Source organism: Rhea pennata, chromosome 6 (assembly GCF_028389875.1).
Source record: "Rhea pennata isolate bPtePen1 chromosome 6, bPtePen1.pri, whole genome shotgun sequence".
Taxonomy (NCBI): domain Eukaryota; kingdom Metazoa; phylum Chordata; class Aves; order Rheiformes; family Rheidae; genus Rhea; species Rhea pennata.
Window position 1 is genome coordinate 36,310,677 of NC_084668.1, and position 22,614 is coordinate 36,333,290.

The 22,614-nt window shown below is 46.3% G+C and overlaps 1 protein-coding gene across 1 annotated transcript; it reads right to left on the reverse strand.

Annotated features, from left to right (window-relative positions):
• Nucleotides 1-9,717: 9,717 nt before the first annotated feature.
• On the reverse strand, nt 9,718-20,665 carry CD28 (CD28 molecule). Its single transcript, XM_062579131.1, has 4 exons — nt 20,602-20,665; nt 13,110-13,463; nt 12,741-12,859; nt 9,718-9,858 (listed from the first exon to the last, which is right to left on the reverse strand). The coding sequence occupies exons 1-4, from the start codon at nt 20,654-20,656 to the stop codon at nt 9,718-9,720; spliced, it is 669 nt and encodes a 222-aa protein (XP_062435115.1). The 5' UTR covers nt 20,657-20,665.
• Between the last annotated feature and the right edge of the window lie 1,949 nt (nt 20,666-22,614).

The window sequence follows — 22,614 nt, forward strand, 5'->3', positions numbered from 1 at the left end:
TTGATTTTCTGCTGCATCCACATTGTCATGCCCCCATAACACAGTGTACTGCCATGACCTGTTACTTCTACAGTCCGACAGCAGCAGATGTGCTGTCGCCTTCCTAAATGCATGCGTGTTTTCCAGCTTCTTCTTCTGGTAACCAAAGGCTGTTTTAAAGGATAGGAGGAAGACCCATTTTGCTATAACCTATGGATCTCATCCATTAAACCACAAGAAGTAGCTCCAGGAAAATTAATTAGTTTTATGATGCTTCATTTTGTGGTACTAAAGGGGACATTGGTCCATTTAAGCTTTGTGCTGCGTGTGTTGGACAAAGTTTGTAATGGCTCCCATTTTGCGCCATTGCCATCCGTAAGTGGTAGGGGACACCTTGGATTATACAAAGTCTATGGGAGATGGGCACCTCTGTGATCACAAGAAAACCCATAAATTAAAAAAAAAACTGCGAGTGAGCAGGCAGGGCTTAGGTTTTTTTTTCACTGGAGGAGTAGAAAGCTCTGTGCAGAGAACACAGACACACATACAGAAGGCTCTGTCCTAATCTCAGTGGCAGTTTTGTACCTATAATACAAGATGGGGGAGGGTAAGAGAAACGTGGACAGTTAAGGCAGTCGTTGTGCTCTGTAGGTTGTATCTGGGAAGACCAGCTTGAAGGTCTGAGCTGGCAGAAGTGTAGAAGTGAAACTGCAGCTGTGACCAGCCTGGACTTTTCTGGCTCGAGCCATTAGTTCCTGCTGTTGCTTGGGGCTGTGGAGTCCCACACGAGATGCACACGTGCACTTAGCATGGTCCAGCGGACCAAGGTTACAGACTGTGCAAGGAGGCCTCTGGTCTGTTTCCAGCCTCACAGCTGCTGCACTCCCTGCTGTGCATGAGGACCATGCCTCTCCTTACCTCTTCATTTCTACTTTTAAGCTCCTTGAGCAGAGACTGACCTATCACTTCTGTGCAGCACAGACAGCTTATAGCGTGGCACAGTGCCAGCCCAAGCGCTTTCCTGATGATACCCTCACAGAGCCAGAGCGTGGCGAGGCCAGGCAGGATGAGCCCCCCTGGCTCCAGCTGCGGGAGGAAGGACACTTCAGCATGAGGAAGCAGTCACAGTGGCCATGAGTCACCCAGGCACATGCAGTGCCTGCTCTTCCAACACCCACAACATCCTTTGCACTAGTCTCTTCGTTTCCTGTTCCCAGTGCAAACGTTTTGCCTTTAGCAAGGTAAACCTCTTGCTCCTCTGTATTTTCTTCTCTGCCTTGGATCCTTTAGTATTTTGCTCTCTCATCACAGTCTGTATGCATCTGAGATGCTGAACCTGGCAGTATTACAGCATGCGGTCACTCCTAACCAACCTGGAAGTGGCACTTAAGCTGCTGGTGCTCACGCCATTCGGCCGGGTGCAGCACAGTTAATCAGTGCTTCAGGATTCACAGGTCTTTCTTTCTGAGGGTTTTATTGTGCCGTTCTCTAGCCCAAAGTGTTGCTCATCAGTTTGGTGACCAAGATTGCAGCACAACATTTATGAGAGAGAAGACACTCCCACACCAAAGTGCTCTGATGTGTAACTTTCTCACATAACTAATCATACCAACATCAGTTGGATTCCTCCCCTCAGTAAGAGGACACATATATAGGAGCCTTTGCAAGAACAAGAAATTAATAATTATTGAGCAAGCATTCTTTATGGCACCTATCAAGGACAAGTGAGTTTAATTTTTGTAAAAAGGTCTGGTTAAGGGGGAAGGCAAATTCTGTATTTTGCACTTGGGCAAGAAGTATTCGTCAGGTCCTTGGTTTGCTTAGGCTGCAGCTGGGGGACGGCAAGAGCGCAGCATCCTCTCTTACTCGATGATGAGAACAGCCGTAGCAGAACCACAGGGAATTCACCTCCCTGATCTGCAGCCGAAAGGGGATGGGCATCCATGTTTTCTCCGTGCTTAGTGGTAAAAGGAAGACTCTTAGAATGTACCTCAAATCCAGGACTAAAGCAAATTACGGCAAATTTGGAGGTGGAGGAAAATACTCTTTTTTAAATACAGATACTATGAACGTACTGTTTTTCAATTTTCTAATACTTCTTCTGTCTCAGAGGCTGATGAGTTGACCCAGGCAAGTTACCACACAGCCAAGTTAAATGTCATTAATCTAGAGATATCTTAGACCCAATAAGCATACTGTGCCTGAAGTGCAATCCAGGACACTGTGCTCATTGTTTTTTTCATTTTTACATATAAAAATAATGAGGGAGGAAAAAAGACAGAAGCTTGCATCTACATGCATGCCATTGTGTGTGTGTCCGTATGCAAAGTGTCCCTCAGCAATTGCTGTGCAGTAGATCTCTTTTCCTTAAATCATTCTTAAAACAGTAATTTCTCGTACCATGTGTATGGCAAGTGGTATTTAACTGTGTGTGCAGAGATTCACTGTCACAGACACAAATGTGCAAACAGCGAAGAACCACGTTTTTACATCTACACATCTCACTAGCACTCGTGCTGCTGGTGGTGACCCGCTGCTTCCACTTTCTGCTGGCATCCCTCAAGGGCAGCGTGAAGAGAATGCTCTCTGCAGACTGACTGCACGGAAGGCAGAAAGCTTTTCTTGCTGCAAATCCCCACAGCTCAGCAGACAGGAGGACAGGGGAGGGAAAATCAAATTCCATGCCTCAGGAGCCAGGCTATCTTAGTGCTTCGCAAATGACCTTGATGATCTGTAATCAATGGAGGCACTTGATACCGCTCAAGACCCTCTGTCTCCTTCTCTCTTGCTCCCTCTAAGCACACTAAAGCACGCAAAATCCAGGAGACTAAATTCAGTGCTGCAGATCAGTGACGGCAAGGAAATTGGATATGCATGAATTAAACAAGACCATTTGCCTTCTCTGATCTTTGCTGCAGATGTTTTTCTCTCAGAAATGCAACTTCTTTTTTTTTGCAGGTGACACCCACACATCTCCTTCGCTTACTGGTGATGATAATAAGGGAGATAAACAACTGGAGTTCATGCTGTTACACTTAATCTTTGTGTGTCATCGTCACCAAGCAAAGCCACAACAGTAGGAAAACAGAGCTGTTTTCTGCTGCTCGTTTCTAACTGACATTTCCCCACAGCCCAGGTTGCTCATGTAACCTATGGACTCTTTGAACTTACTTTCGTGCTTGCTTTCTTTCACAGTGTGTGGGCACTGCCATGCAGTGCTGAGCTGCAGGAGATTTATCTTCTGCTTGTATCCTCTGTCTCATTTTGCCTCCCTGCCTCAGCAGTTTGAAATCAGATCGCAGAACTACAGCAGGAACTCCTTAATAAAAAATATTAATTGAGAAAGGAATATTCTGATTTTTAAAACTTACACTGCAGGTGAAATGTGGAATTTGTAAGTAAGAAATCCTTTAAATAAGAAAGGAGAAGAGGCAACAAAAACTGTATTTTTAAAATCTTTTCTGATTTAAGTGTGTATGCATGCTTATTTTGACTTAAATCATCTCAGGAAATAACCACAGAGTCGTCATCCTTCCAGGGGCCTGCTTTTTTTGGAGGAAATTCACTGGAGCTGTGGACCAAGCCAATGCATTCGTCTAGCTGCCGGAGACCAGCCCTGGAGTCACTGAACTCCACTTCTCCTGCAGCCTGCCTTTCAGCTCCTCCTGCCTTTCCAGCCTGGTGTGGTTTGTTTGCCCATTGCCCTTTAGATGTAATTTGCTGGTTTGGTCTCAGGAGTTCCCTGGGAGCCAGTGCTGGGAACACAGGGACGAGGAAAGGCTGTCGAAGCGGCTGCGTGGCCACCTCCTTGGAGGATGTACTGTGCTGCCTTCCTGCCGCTCAGGGCGCTGGGCAGAGCTCAGCACGGCAGTGCCCAAGCTGCTCGCAGGACCTGAAGCCACGGCTTTCACTGTCAACGCAGCTGGTTTCTCGTGGATGCGTAGCAGCCCACGGAGCAAAAAGTACATCTTGAGGCAAGCAGGGCCAGTGTGTTTTTAATGCTCTTATTCCTAGCATGTGGGCACGGAGAGGCAGAGATGTGCTTTGTGTTGTGTGTGCTGCAGCTGGTTGGTTCCTCTCCATTCCCTGAGGGACTGTTCCAGAGTTTCACTGGAGTGGTTTTAGAGTGGTTTCTCCATTAACTCCTTTTACTGCTCCCATCCTTAGTGGTGGATTGCTCTTTCATTGGGATGGACTTGAAATTAGTGTCAGCTGTATGTGTGTGTGGTAGAGAGGGAGGTTATTCTGTTGGTGTCCATTTTTGTATCTTCGCAGCCTCTTTTTTGTTTTGTTTTTGCTAAAAAAAAAATGGCATTATTTCAGCATGCTGCTGAGAAAAAGAGCTGGATGGGATAACGCTCCCAAAGTTGACCTTCTGCCCTGGACTGTGGCTGCGTTCCTGTGCAACGCGAGCTGATGAACTCAAAGAGAGAAGCCGTGTCCTCTCTCCAGCTGCTTTCACTTGACTGGGGAAGGCTGAGGAGCCGCCGAAGAAATGCAGGCAGCATACTTCATCGCTTTGATGAGCAAAAAAATTCAGCTCTCATCTTGACCACTGGTGTTTGAAGATTAAAGTAGCCCTAGGGCTGTCGCAGGCAGCCAGCGTAGCAGGAAAATTAGTTCATTCTGACTCACAGCAGAGTGATCTAATTCAGTGGGGCACTGACAGAGCTGTCAGGCATTAACTTAGCTATCATCCTTCAGCGACTGGCCTGTGCGCGTTGTCTCAAGTTGTCTCAACCTTCACCCCCTTCCCTCCCTTTCTGTAAACTGATGCAATTTGCAGCTCCTTAATCCACTCAGTTACCCTGCGTGAACACAAGCGTAGTTCAGTGCCACGGGTTCCTGAGGGCAAAGCTAGTCTGACAGGTCGTGCCCTGCTGCCGCCCTCGGCGCGGCGCGAGGGGCTGGAGCCGCCCCTCCGGCTCCGCACCTCCAGCGCGGCCGGGCGCCCCCCGGCCTGTGCTGCGGTGCAGCCCCTGCTCCCCTGCTGCTGGGGAGCCGGCAGCACCTCCCAGTACACATACGCTAAGGTTAGAAGGCAAAGTTCCCTTGGGCAGAGAAGAAATGTAATTAAAGAACTGTATTGTTCACACAAGGGGGCAGAAGAGAGACTGCATGGGAAATCTTTCTTCTGGTATTTCCTGCCTCTGATTTCTTAATTTTACAAGTTGATCTCTTTTCTTTTAAGGTACTTTAGAATGTAATTTCTTAAGCTTCTTTACTTCAGAGTGAAAGGATTTTGTAAAAGGCCATTTGAGCCTCCCACCAAAATGAAACCTCTGTGTCTCTTTCCATAACCGACTGTCCTGTTACAAAGCATTTGTTTGCTCCTTTGCTTTTGTTGGTTGTAGAGCGATCTTTCCTGACTGAAAAACTAGAGTTGTTCCAGGCCAGGAGAACATTTCAACATGATCCAGAATAGTTAGTTCCCTTGAAGGAATAAAAAGCCAGTAAGGAAAAGGAGTGATGTGGCCACCTAATGATATAATGGCTAGGAAAAGTGTGGCACTGGAAACCCATTGCTCACTCAACAGTCACATCAATCAGACGGAGCCAGCTCCCCAAAACTGAGATGCTACTGGTTACGTTTATGAGCCCTGAAAAGAAAGTGATGTTTCATTTTTATTAACAAAAGGAGAAAAAGTAAGAACCAGTGCCCTGAGCCTGGAGAGCCAGTTTAAAAAAAAAAAAGGGGGAAAGAAAAAGAAAAAGAAAAAAAAAGGCATGATTTTGAGACCATTCAACTTCTTGTCTCTTTGAAATGGGCTTGCACGAAATTGGCAGCCTCCTAGTGCTCTGGCAGCCAAATTGGCCGCACCAGGCTGTCTGCATGCCCTTGGGGCTGCAGGAGTAACCAACTGTAATGTGATGCTCCAACAAAAGCACCTGCTTGTGAAGAACAAGCCGTTTGCATCAAGATAAGCAGCTGGTACTGTTTCCCCCTCACGGCCACTTACAGACACTGACTTTGGCCTCAGTTTACTGCCCAGGGCTGTTTTCCATGCTTTCCCACTCCCAACTGGACCTTCACAAAGCAGGTTTTGTACTCGTTACCCTAACCTGTCCTCTGGTTAGTGTGAGTAACTAACAACTCTCGCCGTGGCCTGTGATTCATCTCTAATAAACTATTTTCCAGTCGCAAAAGCAAAAGCCTTGCAGAAAGCGGAAAGATTTGATCTTTACCACTGAAGCACTTGCTTGCGTGCTCCTAAAACTCAAGATTTTTGTACCACGTTGTTGATGGCAAGCATACTGTCAGGAGCCACCGTTGCTTCTGCTCTAAGGGCAAATACAGGCATGGCTTGGCAATGGTCGAAAGCCTGCTAGGCACAGGAAATGAGATGTACGGAAATTACCTGCACCGTGAGAAGCACGTGGTGCGTGGGATTCCCACATGGGTGTTTGGCATGACTGAAAATTTGAAGAGGATGGGAGAAATCAAAGGGATGAAAGAGCCCAGATGCTTCAAACAGAAAACAGGTACATCTCAAATCACCACATGGCTCCAGCCTCCTATGGTGACTTAATACCCCAAACTGAAGAGGAATGTGGCATACAAGACAGTCTTTGTAAAGCAAATCGCTACCTACAGGTACACATGGAAGCTGACACAACAGCGTTAGAGACGGTTAACAAACTGGGTGGGTTCCTGAGCGGCTGAGGCTGGCGTAGAAATGAAAGCATAAGAGATTATATGCAAAGTAAAGGAAGAAGATCAGAAGGGATGTCCAAGATTTTTGGCTTTAGTAAACCTGGCAGCTCCTGTTGTGAAAGTTCAAGATACTTGCGGAGGCAGCACAGGCGACCTTCTCGGCAGCAGTCTCCTGGGAGCTCAGTCGCGAGACGTGGAGGGGCCTGGCCCTCCGCTTGTGCTGCGACCCAGACGTGCCAGGCAGGGGATCACACGCAGGGCACTGGAGCTGCACGGCACTTGACCGGCCCCTTGCAGCGCACGATGGCTGCCATCCAGACACGGCGATCGCAGCTCAGGTGTTCATCTAACACTGAAATCCAAATGAGGGGGGTAAGAGAATGAAAGGTTAAATTACTGCTCAGCAGGGTGATGTCTGCTCTTGAACTACGGCCTGTCTGCAAGGCAGAAAACCCTGTTCATCTCTCTCTGCCTTCCATGAGGGCCAGTTTCCACCTTCTGAGCAGCAGCTGGGGGAGGATTTTCTTTACATCATCCCATAAACAGCATATGGACTCCAAAGGCAGGGCCGTGCTGTCCTCACATGTTACGCATTGCCTGAGACCAGCTGCAATAAATTAGAATCGCTCGGTTTGTCATAGATGCTAATCCGCGTTTGCAGAGCTGGTCTCCGGGCTCAACTTGCCGGCTTTGCTGCAGACTCTCTCTTCTGCCCCTTGCAGTGGTGGGTAAGAGCTGCTTACTGGCATGTGATTCGTGTCCCTCCAGTGCTTTGATATAATGGTGATGTCCATGTTCGCATAGTGCTGGGGCCTCTCCTGTCCCAGTTCTCCTCATTCCTTTCATTTTATGTTTAGGAAGGATGTTTTCTTGTTTTGTTTTGTGTTTTTTTTTTTTTGTTGTTGTTTTGTTTGTTTTTCTGGTCAGGCAAATTAATTGATAGTTGTTTCAGGACTTCCCTTCCAGTATCATGTTCTGGGAGCTATCAGTGTGTTTTAAATATAGAAGTTACAGCAGTACTAGGGGAAGGAAAACAAATTATACCAACATTTACTTTAGAAAGTAATACTTTCCTCTGAGTAGCCTCAGGCCCAAAGCATTTATTCAAGATTTAATTTACTGTAGCTATTTAATAATTTTAAAAGGAGATTACAAAAAGTATAATAAAACTCTAAGGAATAGAGACATCCTGAAATAGATACATTTATAATTTCTGAAGATATATATATATATATGCAGTTTAAATGAGGAACGCTGACCCTGGTTTATGCCCGCTTTCGCTGCGCGTTTGTGTGAGGAGATGAGGCTTCTCCCCGCGCGAGAGCGCGGCACCGCGAGAGCCCGCCGGGGCCCGTGCCCCGGGCGGCGAGAGGAGCCTGCGCGACCCGACGCGGCGGCGGCCCGGCTCCCCGCGGCACCCGGCGGGCAAGGGGCTCACGCGCCTACGGGGCGGGGAGGGCGCCCGGCGGCGAGCCCGCACCGTCGCGGCGCGCCTTGGCGTGACTCACTACGAAGGGCTTGGGGCTGGCCAGCAAACTCGGATAAAACCTCCAAGTGCCAACATTTGTACTCGGGTTAAAAAGCCACGGCAGACTGTTGCCACCCTTCCACATCTCTATTTTTGTCATTTCCTCTCTAAGGTAGAAGGGTTGAAAGGTTAGCCGGTTTTGGAGTAAAGTGAGTGTCGAATGATCTTGATTTTTATTTCAAGGTGGAAACATGGATTTATTTTCATTTAATTGTTTGTTCAGTAGTCGCTAAAAAAATTTCCTCTCCTCAGCATGAAAAAAAGATTTTATGTTAAGACAACCCCAATCACAGTTTAGGATTCCTTGCTAACGTAAACATGCTTAATTAAAGGAATGAAGTAAGTTCTGCTGAAGACCCCATCCTGCACGGAGCATCCCTGAAAACATCTTTAGGTAACAAAGTCATCTCCAGCTAGCCCAGAGTTCCCCAACATGCCCAGAGCAGGCCCTAAAAAAGGCTGAGTGCTGTTAACCGTGGTAGGAACTGAGGACCTTCTCACTCCCCAAAAATTGGGTGCTGAGGGGACAGTTTTCAAGTGATCTTTATTCGCTCATAACTGGCCCGAGATTTTCAGAAGAGCTCTGGTACAACCTTGGTATCAGAAGTGGACAGATTTTCAGGAGGACTCAGCTAAGCAAGTACCTTTGGGTAGAAATAAAAATTCAACATAAAAGTAAAGCTCTCCTCAAAATCTGACCTCCATGTGTTGTAATGCTTCCCATATAACTTCACTGCAGGCTTTGCGCTCCCTTGGTGTAGGCGAACGTAATGCAAAAGGGGCTTTTTGTGATGACAACAGATCTTTCTCCTCTCCGGCTTGTCTTGCTTTTGTCTTCTGGTTAATTGCTTTCTCATTCCGTGGAGTTGTTTGATCATGGCCTCAAATCATTTTACGAAGATGTACAAAGTGACCAACCTAAGGACTCACATGTTGAAGGGTTAGTGGTTTTCCATCAGTCTTGATTTGCCCAGACAGCCCATTTGTGTCCTAGCCTGGACACCTTCTGGCTGACTTTTCCCTCCCTTTTTTTGAGCGTGTGTTTTGAACATCAAACTGTGCCCTGCTTTGGGGGGGGGGGAAGGGGGTTGTATTTTTTTGCATTTTGACGTATTTAACAGCAATGTGGGTTGCATTTCTGAGGATTAGACATACAGCAAAAGAAATTAAGGTTTAAATCTGAGGCAACAGTTATTGGGAAAGGTCAGAAGTTCTGGTCCCCCCAACAGCTGAGCAAAATCACAAGCGTTAAGAGGAGACCAGCTGGGAGGTCTGATGCCTTCTTTCTGTCTTATCACTCGCAACCTTTAACACAAGTCACTGCTCACTTTCAGCCATCATGGAAAACAATCCATGTTTAAATTTTGCATTTTCCACGTTTGCTTTTTTTTCCTCTGTGCGTACTGTCAAACTTTAGCCAATATTTGCCATGATGTAGGTATCCATGATTGATGTCAACAAACATGATGGGAAAATGATTGGTTGTCCTTCCACGTCCAAGCACACGTGACTGACGAGGAGCACCCCGGGGTGCTGGTCGCTCGGACGGTGGGGATCACGGCTGCCAGGAGCGGTACGCAGTGTAGTCTCGCGTGGGTGCATAGGATGGGTAACCCTTGTTCTTTTGGTAAGGTGGATGGCGGGGAGTCATGTTCATGTAGTCACTCTGATGATACATTTTCTCCTTGCTTTTTTGCTGCGGGAGAAAGGGGAAGAAAAGTGTGAAAATATTTCTGCAATTGGTCTGTCCTGTCTGGGGTGCACACTTAAAAATAAAGGAGAAAAAGGAGGCGGGGGGCGATCCTTTGCACAGAGAGTTTTTGAGTATTAATAAGATCTGAGAAAAATTAATAATGGATTTGATAAATTTTTCCTTCTTTTGAATTAATAAATAGTCCCACCAACCATCAGCTATATTCACTGCTGACATTTCTAGCCCTGGGCCCTGGCTCAGGGAAGCAGGCCTGTTTATAAGGAAGCCTCAGGTTTAAATGCATTCACAGACTTAGAGCACGTGTTCTCATGAAATAGTCTATGAATCTGCCCAACCTGAGCACAAGGCTCCAGCTTATCTGCTGAGAGATTTAGCGTTAGCTCTAGAGGTAAATGGATGCTGCGGACAGGGGCACGGACTGCTTGCTCTCCCCCCCAGTTCTCAGCCGTGGGATGACTCAGCACAAGCAGAACCATCTGGGCAGTGAAGATTGTCCTCATTTATTAGGAGGAAAAAAGGAATTTGCTTAACTCAAGCAGAACAAAATCAGCTCAAGTCGTGTACGTCATGGTTTCCTACCCCTTACTGCGGGAATATACAACGTATCTGCTGCTAGGAGCACCTCTTCAAGAGGCAAAAGAAGCAGAGCTGATGCTAATCTTTTATCGGTCTCATTATCTGGGCCTCAAAAAACTCATTTCCACTGTTGAATTCCTGCCTTATAATGTCCCTGTGAGACAGAAGAGCATCACCACTTCTGCAAATAAGAGCAGCAGAGGCGGAAGGCAGGTGAAGTCGTTTGTCCGCAATCAGAGGGAGCCGGTGGCCACTGCAGCCTTTGGGCTGGGGACTCCAGCAGGCTGTGCGTAAGGTCAGCGTGCTCCTTCAGAGTGCTCCTTCATCAGCTGCTGAGCAAAGTGTTCCCATGTCCGATGTTGTGGAATTGGTTTGCGTTAGAACTGATGGTTGAATCATGTTGTGCCTGCAGAGTGGGGCAGTTAGTCGCTGTGAGATTCCCTAAGCTTTTTTGTATTAAAATATATATGTGTGTGTGCATGTGTATACACACACAAGATGTTATGTGTAGGTTACGTATTACTAAACTTATATAGTGTAGTTGGTGCATGTAAATTATATTAGAAAGAAAAGCTTTAATTGCATGTGCTTTTCTCCATAATATAAAATTTTTAATTCACCTATTAAATTTAAAGAGTTAATTTTGCAAGAGAGAAATACATTTTACTAGCATGAGTGAATGCTAGGCTGTTCCAGGATGAAAGGCTGCTACTTTTGGAAAGGAAAGCTGTTTTTCTCCAGGGAAGGCAGACTGTAAGAAAACAGACAAGTCTTTAGCTGCTTTCAGGAACTCAAGTGAAACAGGCTTGCTGTGGCTGTCAAGTATCATTTTTAGGGTGTTTTTTTAACATCTGTAATCTTTTCTAGGCAGCTTTATTTACATTCAACAGCATCCAAGTACCTCCACGCTCAGAGTATTTCTTATCAGGAGAATACCAGCTGCAGCAATAATATCAGGTAAAAACTGCTGCAGCAAACAGTGCACATCGCAGTGCAGCCTTGTCAGTCCTGCTAGGAGCAGACATCTTAGCAGCACAGTGCATGGCCATTAGGGACCAAATGCAAAGCGTGGAGAGAAATGGTTCAGATTCTGAGTGATGGGTTTGAAACTACAGCATCTCACCAGGGCAGAGCTGCTGTAGCACAGCGCGGTGACACCCGCAGCCATCGCCTGTAATCCTCTTAGCCCTACTGTGAGGCCGTCACCGCAGTAAGACGCGAAGAGGAACCACCTAACGTGTCTTAGCATTTTCATGCGGCAATTTCTGATCCAGCCTGCTTTCCAGTAGAAAGAGGCATGTATTGAACAAGTGTATTTTGATGAAACAGGTATCAGCTGAAATTTCAGCTAGCAGAGAGAGTGGCTTTCTGTATCCATGCAGTGCTTAACCTGTCAGGGACACCGGGCCCTTTAGATAGGCTAACTTGTAATGTATTGAAAACAGACACTTAACCACAGAGATACAGGGGAAGGACAGAGTACAAGGAAGAGTTCTTCTCTACACTCATTGTTCCAGTCTTTCTCATGTGAGGGAAATGGTGTAGAATAAGCTCTGGGAGACTGTGGTCCTAAGACTCATTGAGCAAAGGTGGCCTTCTGCTGCCTCTGCATCACAGCTCACTCTTGTGTTTCTCCAGCAGGCCTGGTGTTGGACCAGGCAGAAGTGGATGGGACCTGAGCCAGCCAGGTCTCCAGAGAGATTAGAAAGCAAAAATAATGAGCCATTAGAATGTCTCTGCCTTCTTGGGGTTAACACACAGGGCCAGAGGAGAGACTAGTGAGATCCCGGTGCCCCTATTCTCTTGCAGGCAAGCTGCCAGGAATAGTGGGTACACGAGGGAATTGCTGGAAAGGCACAAGGCACTAATATGGATGGTCTTGGGCTGATTCCTAGTCCCTGAAGACTGCTTTACTGCAGGTGAACCCCCTCTGTCAGAATAGTCCCAAAGGGTTTTGCCAGGGATGCTTGTAGTGATAGGCTTCCCTGACACGGACAGTTGTAAGAGCCGCAGACAGCGTCCCAATACTGCTGGTGCACAGGGCATGGCAAATGCTCTGATATTCCTGTTTGCTTTAAAGCTCTACCGCGGAGGCCTGACAGCCCACCTGGAGAGCATCTGGGCTTTCAGCTTGCCTCGGGCAGAGCATGGGTGTGCATTTGTAGCCAGGGTGAAGAAGCACTGCTGTCCTGAAAGTGAGGGATATCAGTGAACTGTGGTCGATACAGCACATGTAGTCTGAGAAACATATGAGGGCCAAAGAGCAAAGGAGAAAAGTGGTTTCTTACCCAGTAGTTAATGAAGACTGCTGTTATTAGCGTACTGTAGAAAGCAAGAACTCCAGTCACTGCCACCATAATCCAGTAAGAGCTTGCAGGCTGAGACTCTTGTATTTGGATGGGTGTCTCTTTAAGGAAGAGAACAGAGACAACTTAAAGTTCATGAAAGCAGTGACCTTAACCTCTGCTTATTTACTCTTTGCTCTGACATATCCTGTTTATCAACCATATCATGCACCATTTTGAGATGTCTTCTCCAGGGAGCAGGAATTTAATCCTAATGGGCAACCCATCTATTTTGTTCCTAGGAAGGAAACACACTGCCTCAAGCCTTTGTGTGGGGAACGTGTGTAGGCCTACAGAGATTTCCCAGCTTACCTTTCACGTGAATGACGGTCCCGTTGCTCTTCTCATTGTAGACATATGGGGGTGGATACATGGCCTCAATTTTGCAGAAGTAAATGTCAGTTTGGCTGGCAGTCATATTCCAAAGATTGAAGATTACTTTGTCTTTCTTGTGAATCCCCTTGCAGTTGAATTCTTTATTTGAATTACTGCTATCTTTGGTCATGTTCCATGAAACAAAGCAGACTTCAACTGCACTGTCTGTTCCTTTGTGCAGCGAAGCTCGGAATTCCTTCCCCGTCCCATTGTACGTGTAGTTGCAGACCAGAGTCGCCGTTTTGTTAGCTACAATGAGCAAAGGATGCTGAGCCACTAAAATCTTGTTTTCTGGACAGAGAGGTGGGGGTTGGGAGGTGGGGAAGAGAAAAAAAAACACTTGTTTATCTAACACAGTATGCGACTTCAGAACCACGCACGCTCCTATGCAGCTCTTCTCCCCGTCTCCCTGGCTGATGCTCCCTCCTAGGGCGTACGTAACAACTGAGGTGCAGAAGCAGCCTCTCACAGGGGCTCTTCTTGCCGCAATTCCCCTTTATATAAATAATTGCATAGTCACTAGGGGACCCTGTGAGGTCAAGAGTGTTTTTCTTCAGAATCAGAACACTAATACAGAAAGAGGCCTGTGTGGCTAAGATTTAACATCAAGACTGAAAAGGCTACTCTGTGTGTGTGTGTGTGTGTGTGTGTACATCTATATAGGTAAGGCCACCCTCGTCTATACTTCCCTTAGTAAGAAGGTTCCCAGGGGATACCATGGAGTAGAAATACAATGAATTTAATGCTTAGTTTATCCGTCAAAGAAGAATATTATTTATACCCTTGCTTTTTAATCCAAGGACAGACATGAAGTGGTTCAGCAAATTCCACCTGCAAACTCTTCAAGAGTTTGGACCTTGGATAACGAACACTAAAAGCGTAAACTGCTATCACTTTAATAAAAAGTCATTTCTCTAGTTAGCAGCTGAAGTAGATTCTTAATCTCCCAAAGGACCCAGGGGATGACTAATTTGACACTGAACTGGCACTTAGCACTTGAATGGCCTGCAAAAAAACATGTCACATGAAGACATAATTCAGTTTGGATTGACCAATCTGATACATAAACAGGAAATGTTTTCTGACATATAGAACTCTGCTACCATCTGCCAAACAATGAAACACTACAAGGGCTATGCAGAAAGACACTTCTTCCAAGAAAAATCATCCTATACAACCGAGGCCCCACTCGTCAAATGGTGACCTGTAAGAGAAAGGAGGTTTTGGATCTTAAGCTAGGAACTTGCCAGAAGGACAGTCCTTTTGTGTATGTGTGTGCAAAAGCATATAAATCTTCATGAAAGCCTAACTCATTTATCAGCCACAATCCTTGTATGAGGTCTGAGCAGCCTGTGTCCCTGGCTTGGTCCCTGGGAATTGCTGTGGCTGAGAGAATGATAATTGGCATCTCTCTTCCTGAAATCCTGCTGCAAAACTTGTCTCTCTTCAGCTTAATCTATATGAAGGAAAATTTGAAAAGGCTGATAAGGGAAATGGAAGTGGAAGGAGGCTAGGTCTAAAATACCCAGAAAACAAGTGTTTAACAATATTTAGAACTAAATGGCTGTCTGTCAGCAAAATCTCTGTTCACATGTGCGCACGCAGAGGAAGTACCCCCATGTCTTGAGTAGGCCATTCGTTTGGGGTGAAGGTGACCCAAATTCAGTTCCACGCTCTGCTTGACTTGGATGAAGGGCTTAAGCCTATATCCCACATTACAAGTAAAAAACTTGGCTTCTAGGTGGCTGCAGGAACATACGACTGGAACAGACCACTTGAGCCATCTGGTCCAGCACGCTGCTCTCAGAAATGGATGCATAAAACATCAGCCACAGAAAACATACACATTCATACAATTGATACATTGCTTACATAGATCCAGAAGGCATCTGCTCCAAATGCCACAAAGGGCATCTAAAGGTGCTGTGAAGCTATTCTTTCTTTTTTGTTGCAACTGGTTCACACTGTACAACATTCATTTTGAGAGTTGAAGGTGAATACAATGAACATACATGGTGATTACAGCTGTCGCCTGGGATGTGGGAGATGCAGGTATAATCCTTGCTCTGAATCAAAACATTAGATGGGCAGGAGTGTGGGTTTTCCGCATCTGGAGTGAAACCCTGGACTGCATCTGGCTATCCTGGGCTCTTGCTCCCATTCTTCTATCTGAAAGGCTATTCGGGGTGTTAGAAACTTTTTTGATCAAGATTTGCTGCTGGTTTTGCTGAATTGCAACTCCCCAGCCAGCTCACACGCTCCTACCCCTGTGTAGCTGAACAATTCCTGGCAGCTTTAGGTCTTTGTGAGCTGGTGAGAGGGCATTACTACTCAGCTCTCCAAAGGCTTGACAAAACAACAAGCCAGATTTCTTTCAAGAGCCACTGCTGGCTTAGCAGGAACTTTGGAGATTGACCCAGGAACCCTCTGCTAGGGTATACACTGGCATAGGAATTGTAAGACATAAAATGAAAAAGACTGGGACAGGGAGTGAAGTAAACACAAAGAGGTACATGGGTTGGCCAGGACTATTGCTGGGGTGTGGACACTAAAAACAACCTGTGGCCAGCAGGTTCTCCAGTTACCAGCCCAACCCATGAAACCACTGAAGCTGTTCATTTTCTCACTCAAAGTCTTGTTTACCAGCACTGTTGTCTTGAGAGAGCAGGCAGGCACGAGATGAGGAATGCTCTGCTGTCTCGTCACAGCATAGCTCATCACAGCTGAGTTCCCGTGGCTTCAGGGAACCCAAATGTTGTGAAAGTTTTTGTTTTGATGCAGAGCAAGCATTTGCTGACTTTCCAACAGCAAGAGCTACAGATCTTGGAATCCCAGAAGTGGGTGATGGAGTAGTAATAGACAAGGCGGGTTTCTGTTGGAGCTGCCTGCCTGTGGTGGATTTTCATCAAAATGAAGACATTTCAGCAAAACACTTCAGTTTCATCGAATCAGCATTTTCCGACAAAGCCTCTTGCATAGGCTTATAAGGCATTTCAGCAAGGGGTGAGGTTTAGATTCCACCTTTTAAAGACCTGGTATTTGATCATATTTTTGTTGACCAGAAAATAAATCTTTGGCCAAGGTGGGAATGTGCAAGTCTCCTGTGAAATTGTTCTGTACTTAACATAGCACAGTTCTACAGATCTCAGCTCAGACAGAGTTATCCTTTGGGTTTCTACTGCAGTAGTGCCAGCCACTACAACCCCTATGGTCATAGGAGCTAAATTGCATTCAGAAGATTCCTTTTCTTTCTCAGAGCATGTACAACCAAAATAGGTATTCAAAACAGACACTTACAGAATCATTAGCACTTCAGAAAAATGCTTGCCAAAATACCCGTTTTTCATTGCAAGTACATACAAAAAGCAAATGAAGACTTACTGCACAGCCTGCTGAGATTTTTACCATAGTCAGAGGAAAGATAACTCTGAAAATCTCATCTCTGAGAGACCACTTCTTGTACAAAGGCTAGTGACTTTGCCCACCTTTTGCTGCTGTGGGCTAATCTGGATTTCTGTAATCTGGATTACATAGCTTCATGCCTTGAGCTCCACTGTTTAACTACATCTTTGGACCACTTTTGCCTCTGCCAGGATGTTGTGCTGATAACTGGATACCAGACTCTTCTAATGCACCCATCCAAAAAAAAACCCCATTTCTTCAACTTATTTCTGTCACTTGGGTTTGTGGCCCAGTGTGTTTGCCGTGCAGTGCAGGCTGGATGTTGATGCTGAGATGTAGGATGCCTTCAAAGAGTGGGAAAAGTTCATTTGTGTATTATTAAATGGAGACTTTTCCTACATGACTGCTTTAAGCTAAGCACTGAAATCCACTTTCACAAGGTGGTTCTAGTATGTCGAATCTAAATTGACTGAGGGAGGTCTTTTGCCTGTAATTTGTAGGAATGAATTGCCACCCCGTGCATCGCTTGGGCTGCAGTGGCAGCAAGGGCAAAGCAGGCTGAGCCCACGAGCGTGCCAGCGAGGCCCTGCTGTCCTCCTGCTCCTCCAGGCCTGGATTTCTGTGAGCTGTGGAAAGGCAATCGTGCCAAGATGTCCCTTAGTTCTTGGGGGAAATGCAGTAAGGCCACCCATCCCTCAGTTCCTCTGTGATCCGGGCAGGACTGGAGGATATTCGCAGTAGGACCTGAGCGCAGGGGAATGCAGAGGGCTTGCACCAGGCGCTCCGAGAGGCCGGTGACCTTCTGGGCAAACGCGAGCTGAAGCTTCTTTTGCCTTCACAAAGATGGCTTTTCTCGTAAATGTCACTGGGTTGGTTAAAATGGTGAAACTCTGAAACATGTAGTATGTGTTTCCATTAGTGTATGTTTTCCCCTAAATAGGGTTGTGATTGCTGTTTCCTGAGCTGTGTTCAGTCATGCTGCATAATAATAAATGTCTGTAGGGAGGTACTTGGCCTTAACCAGCCAAGAAAAAGGCAGTTATGAAAAATGATTGTCTACAGTCTCAAAGAGCTGGGAAGTCTAAAAATGTAAACGCATTGATGTCAGTGTGTGCAGGCTGCAAGCTTTCTTAGGTTTGATCTTAGGTTTTATAAGTAACAGGTATATGCTATCTCTAAATGCTTTTTAAGCTTTTTATGCTTTACTTGTCATGTTGGACCTATCTTATCATCACATGTGAGGTTTTTTGCATCTTGAAAAGAATGCCATCCATACATAGTATCAGTAAAACACTGACTATTTAATCATAGACCCCTGATGCAAACAAAACTCCATTGAAATTCTTTTCCTTTCTTTTTTCCAGGAAAGCAAAACAGAAACAACAAAGCATGGAAAATAACTATTTTGATTATTTTTCCCAAAACTTTCCATGAATCATATCAGCTATTGGAAAAAATACTCTGTGAAAAAATATTTTGTACTCCTCCTTTTTTTTTTCTTTTCCATGACAATTGACTTCAAGAAGTTATTTGCCCAAACAAGAAAGCTGGATGAAATTGGGGTCTCTATAAGCACAGTAGAGCAAGAGCTCGCTTAAGTTCCTGGGGGGCTACGGGGAACGTGGAAGGAGCACCTTAGCCCGCAAACAGAAAGACGCACAGCTATGTCGTAAAGCCCTTCCATTTTCCTGCTGCTGGTCTGTGCTATCCAGTTGCATTTACTTTTCTTCCCAAGGTGCAAGGGTCTTTCCTAGTTCCTTTGGTTTCAGCTCAGCCAGCTGGGTGCATAATGTGCAGCTGAAGAGATGTGCCCCTTCTAAGCATGACAGACTTGCTCTTTGCTAACCTCGCCTTGTTCGGTGCAAGGGCTGCCGGAAGCACAGTGCTTCAGAAAACACAGGTGATGCTTTTGCTTTAATGAAACCCGCTTTAAGCAGAGGGTTTTGTTTGCTTGTTTTTTTTGAACAAGAATTTATTATGTCATCTCAGCTAACCTTGTCTCATGCCTCTCCTGCATTCTGGTAACCTTAGTGTGTTAGATGTTGATTTAACACCCAGAGCCATAAGCCAGAAGGTTATGCAGGTAGTAAAAAGATGAGGTCATTTGTGGTAAGCGGCAGTGGGAACCCACTTGCATTGCTTAATTCACAAAATACACAGGCTAGGCAACTCGATCTAGCTGTCTCTGGGAGAGACCATAGCAAAGTACTTATTTAGACAAAAAGGGGGGGGGGACAAGCTTCATAAACATTGGCAGTACTGCAAAAAGGAATGAGGAAACTGATTTTTTTAAAAACTCCTTCCAGCTTTACAGTTCCACCATTCAAAGTGAATATGCAGCACTCGTCGGTGCAGTCTCTCAACAGCAGACCAGGACAAAGTCAGGTGTCTTTGGTAAAACAGAGTACTTGCGGCCTTTGGGGCTTGAGGAAGTCCTGCCGGACTGCTTTAATGCTTGCCACATACTAAGGATCGTTTATCTTGGGACCAAAACGAAAAAAGGTGGAAAAGAGGCATGGGAAGATGAGAGCCCTAAGAAGCATGCTAACTTATGTCTTAACTTCAAGCAGTTGAGCAGTCTCAATGAAGCTACTGGAGAAACTCAAGTGCTTAATTCAAAACAAGTGTATAAACGTCTATCGAATCGTGGCATAACCCCTATGTCTGAGTAATACATGCTATATTTTATCTTCTGGCAATTGAGAAGAGTTGTTTAGAAGCTGCTGATGTCTCATGGAAATTTTTTTCAACTGTTCACCCCCTGCTGCTACTTATCCTCTCCTGGAGTTAGTGTCTTCTCTGTCAACCCAGTTGCCTGCTGTGGAAATAATTATGATGTTGCAAACACAAATTATAAACATGGGGAAGAGGATAAGGAAGAAAAAGTGCACAATTGCTTAAAGGAAAGTAGATCATGGTTTCATGCAAATTGCAATGCCTTTACTAAGGAAAAGAAAAATAAAGCATAAACAAGGAAAAAATAGAAGCAATTACAGCTCTTGTGTTAGGAAAAGAACTCTCTAAAGATGTTCCATGTGTGAAAAGTTTTGCACTGGAAAACAGATTTTTGTTTCTTTCTGTATATTCCCTGTGAAATACAAAGCATGGATATTTGGAGAAGACCCAACAACAAGCGTTCGCAGGCCAGCAAATTGAAAAATTGTCTGCCTCAAGATTATCCTAGCAAAACCCATCAGCCGTTGCCTTGCCTTGCGTTTTGATGGCCCCTTTGGAAAGATGTGTTAATTCTGAACATACTAACACTGCGTGAGCAGGGGACAACACCAAGACAAAATACCCTCCGCCAGAACAACTGGAGATTCAAAAAGATTCACTAAGACCTCGGGACTTCCAAATCACAAACAGACAGTTTTGTTGCTGAAGAGGTTTTCAGGGAAAAAAAAGCTGGGTATTTGATGAATATTAACAAGTTGCTAAAGAAAGCAAAAACCGGGCACTTAGCAATTCCCATCCTCCCATATCTGAGCTCAGTGAGCAGCTCTACTTTTGTTCCTTTTATTTGCTAGTTCGGTGAGCCTGCGGGTGGGTTCAGCTCCGCAGCCCGTGGTGTCGTGCCGGGCTGCCGGGGAGATGGAGCTCCGCGCTGGAGACCTGGCGGTGGAGGAGAGGGGGCCCTGAGAGAGGCGCTGCCACCACGACTGTGCAGACCCGGAGGAGCAGCAGTAGTCGTGCAGACGCTCGGCTGGTGAAAACTTGTGAAGTCTGGGGGAATGTGGAGTAAAACCCCCTCCACAAGTGCATGCAATTTCCAAATGCACCCAAAGAGAAGTCAGGCTATAAAGGTAGCTCTTGGGTCTTGGAAGAATATTTAGGGCTGGAAGAAAACCAGCCTCTTAGCTGCATCAGATTGATCCATGTGCAGTCCTGCCAGCATGCTCTGTCTCCCCATACATGCCAACACAGGATAAGCTGTGCAAAATGAACTTAAAACTGTGCTAGACGTTCTCCCACCTAATGACAAAAGTGAGGGAAAAGGATGCAAAGGCTCAATGTCTTTCCCAGTTACCTGTTACATGAGCGGCCGGGATGAAGCAGAGCACCACGAGGATCCCCAGGAGCATGGTGCTGATGGTGGGCCCCAGGCCTTGTCCCCACCCCCTGCCAGCGCCGCGGAGGCTCGCGGGGCTCAGCACCACCAGCCACACTGCGAGGCCTGGCTGCGCCCTCGGCCACTCGCACCGCTGCTCTCTTCCTCCTCCTCCTCCTCCCCCCCGCCCCTCCGCAGCGCATGGTACGCAGCCGAATGAAACCGCTGCAATGGCAATGCTTGAACAGGAAGTTTAAGGTTTTTTATGACTCTAGTATTAGGAAGCCTCTGTGCCTCTGCAAAACTCGGAAGCGTCTGACAGGTCGTGGGAGCCCACCTCTGCAGACAGGGAGTGCTGTCCCAGTGGTGCTGGGTGCACGCTGGTGCCTGGGGCTTTGCGCCTTGCGCCTGCGATGGCCAGAAATGGGCTTTACCACAGACGCAGGGCTGCTGCTTCAGCCAAGAGCATGTACAAACGTACCCTCTTCCCAGCCGAAACAAGCAGCAGTTTCCAGTTCCTGATGGCCTAACTTGGCCCCTTCTGTGAGTTTTGTGCTCGAGACACTCCATCTCTCCCTACTTGTAAAACCAGAAATGTTTCTGCCTGCTGGCTCGCTTTCGCCTGCCTTCCCAGTCCCCAGAGCGGTGCCTTTTGGCAGTCGGTGACCTGGGTTTGTTCATCTTTCTGCGCCAGCTTGCCACCTAAACACAGACCAAACATTGCAAGAAATAGCTAATCTAGTATACCTTCCTTCTTTAAAAAAAAAACCCTGAGTTATAAATGAACATAACTGTAACCCAGTTTTCATCTAGCTAAAGGCAGCGTGCAGCAAGCGCCCTTCCCAGTTAGTGCTTTTACTAGAGGTCTTTTTTATTTAAGGTTTCTCTCTCTGACTCACTGGAAAAATGTTCTCCCTTCTTTTCCTGCAAACCTGATGTCACCTCGGCCCTAGAAACAGCAAGGTTGTGGAAGCTGGTTAATGGCATTTATAACCGTGGAGAACTCTGCTTATTAACTATTCACTTTGGCCGCCAGCATAGAAATAACTGTAGAGGTGCCTTTAGTATGTAACTCCATGATTTGTTTGAGAGAAAAAAAGAGAGGTGCTTTCCAGGGAGACTTCCAGGAAAACTGGGCTGTAGTAGAAAGGGTTGAAGAGAAATGAGCTGTTCTTCCTTTTGCCTGAGCGTCTGAGGTCTTTAAGCCATGTTTTGTCAGAAATTATCTGTGTAACCTAAGAGCAGCGTTAGCTGACGTGTCTGTTTGCCGTCTAGGAATTTGAACAAGATGCCTATGGTTTGTAGCAGGTGGAAATTTCCTGATATCCTGAAAGTCTTGGAGTTTTTCTCGTGCTTAAGGAAACATAGAGTCAGAGTCTCTCTCTCCCAGCCCACTTTTATGGTTTCTAGATAAAAATACTAAAACCTTTTCTGAGTCATATGCACATTCCTGCAGTTATCAGTGAAACGATCCCACCTTAACTTGAGGTAAGAAGCTCCCCACACAGTTGCAAAATCCAGTATCTTTTTGTTGAGCTGCCCTGTTTTGGGGGACAGAAAACGCTGTGGTCACGTCTGCTGGCGCGGGTAACTGAATGTGCACAGTGGGTATCGAACCTGCTTCTGTATCCTGGACGGCAGGTCTTTCCTGTACTGGGGATACAGACTGGAAGGGCGCAGGGAGTCCGCTCTCCCCCCTCTCTGGGCTGGCGGAGCGTGATACGCTCTGGACTGGGCGGCGTTGAAAGGGGGGAGAGCACTGCCGCCGTGCCGTTCGGTGGCGTGTTTCGGCGAAGGAGCACTGTTTAGCTGGAAACCTGCTTGGGGAAACGTGTCGTTGCTGCTGCGGCTGTGTGGGAAGAGACTCCGCTGTAGGAACTACCACTTCGAGGAAAACAAGAGGAAACGGCGTGGCCTCTCCTCTGTTCGGCCTGGGCCCGTTTACTCCCTTCCACCCCTCGTGGCTCCTCGCGTGCCTCTCTCGTGGCTGGG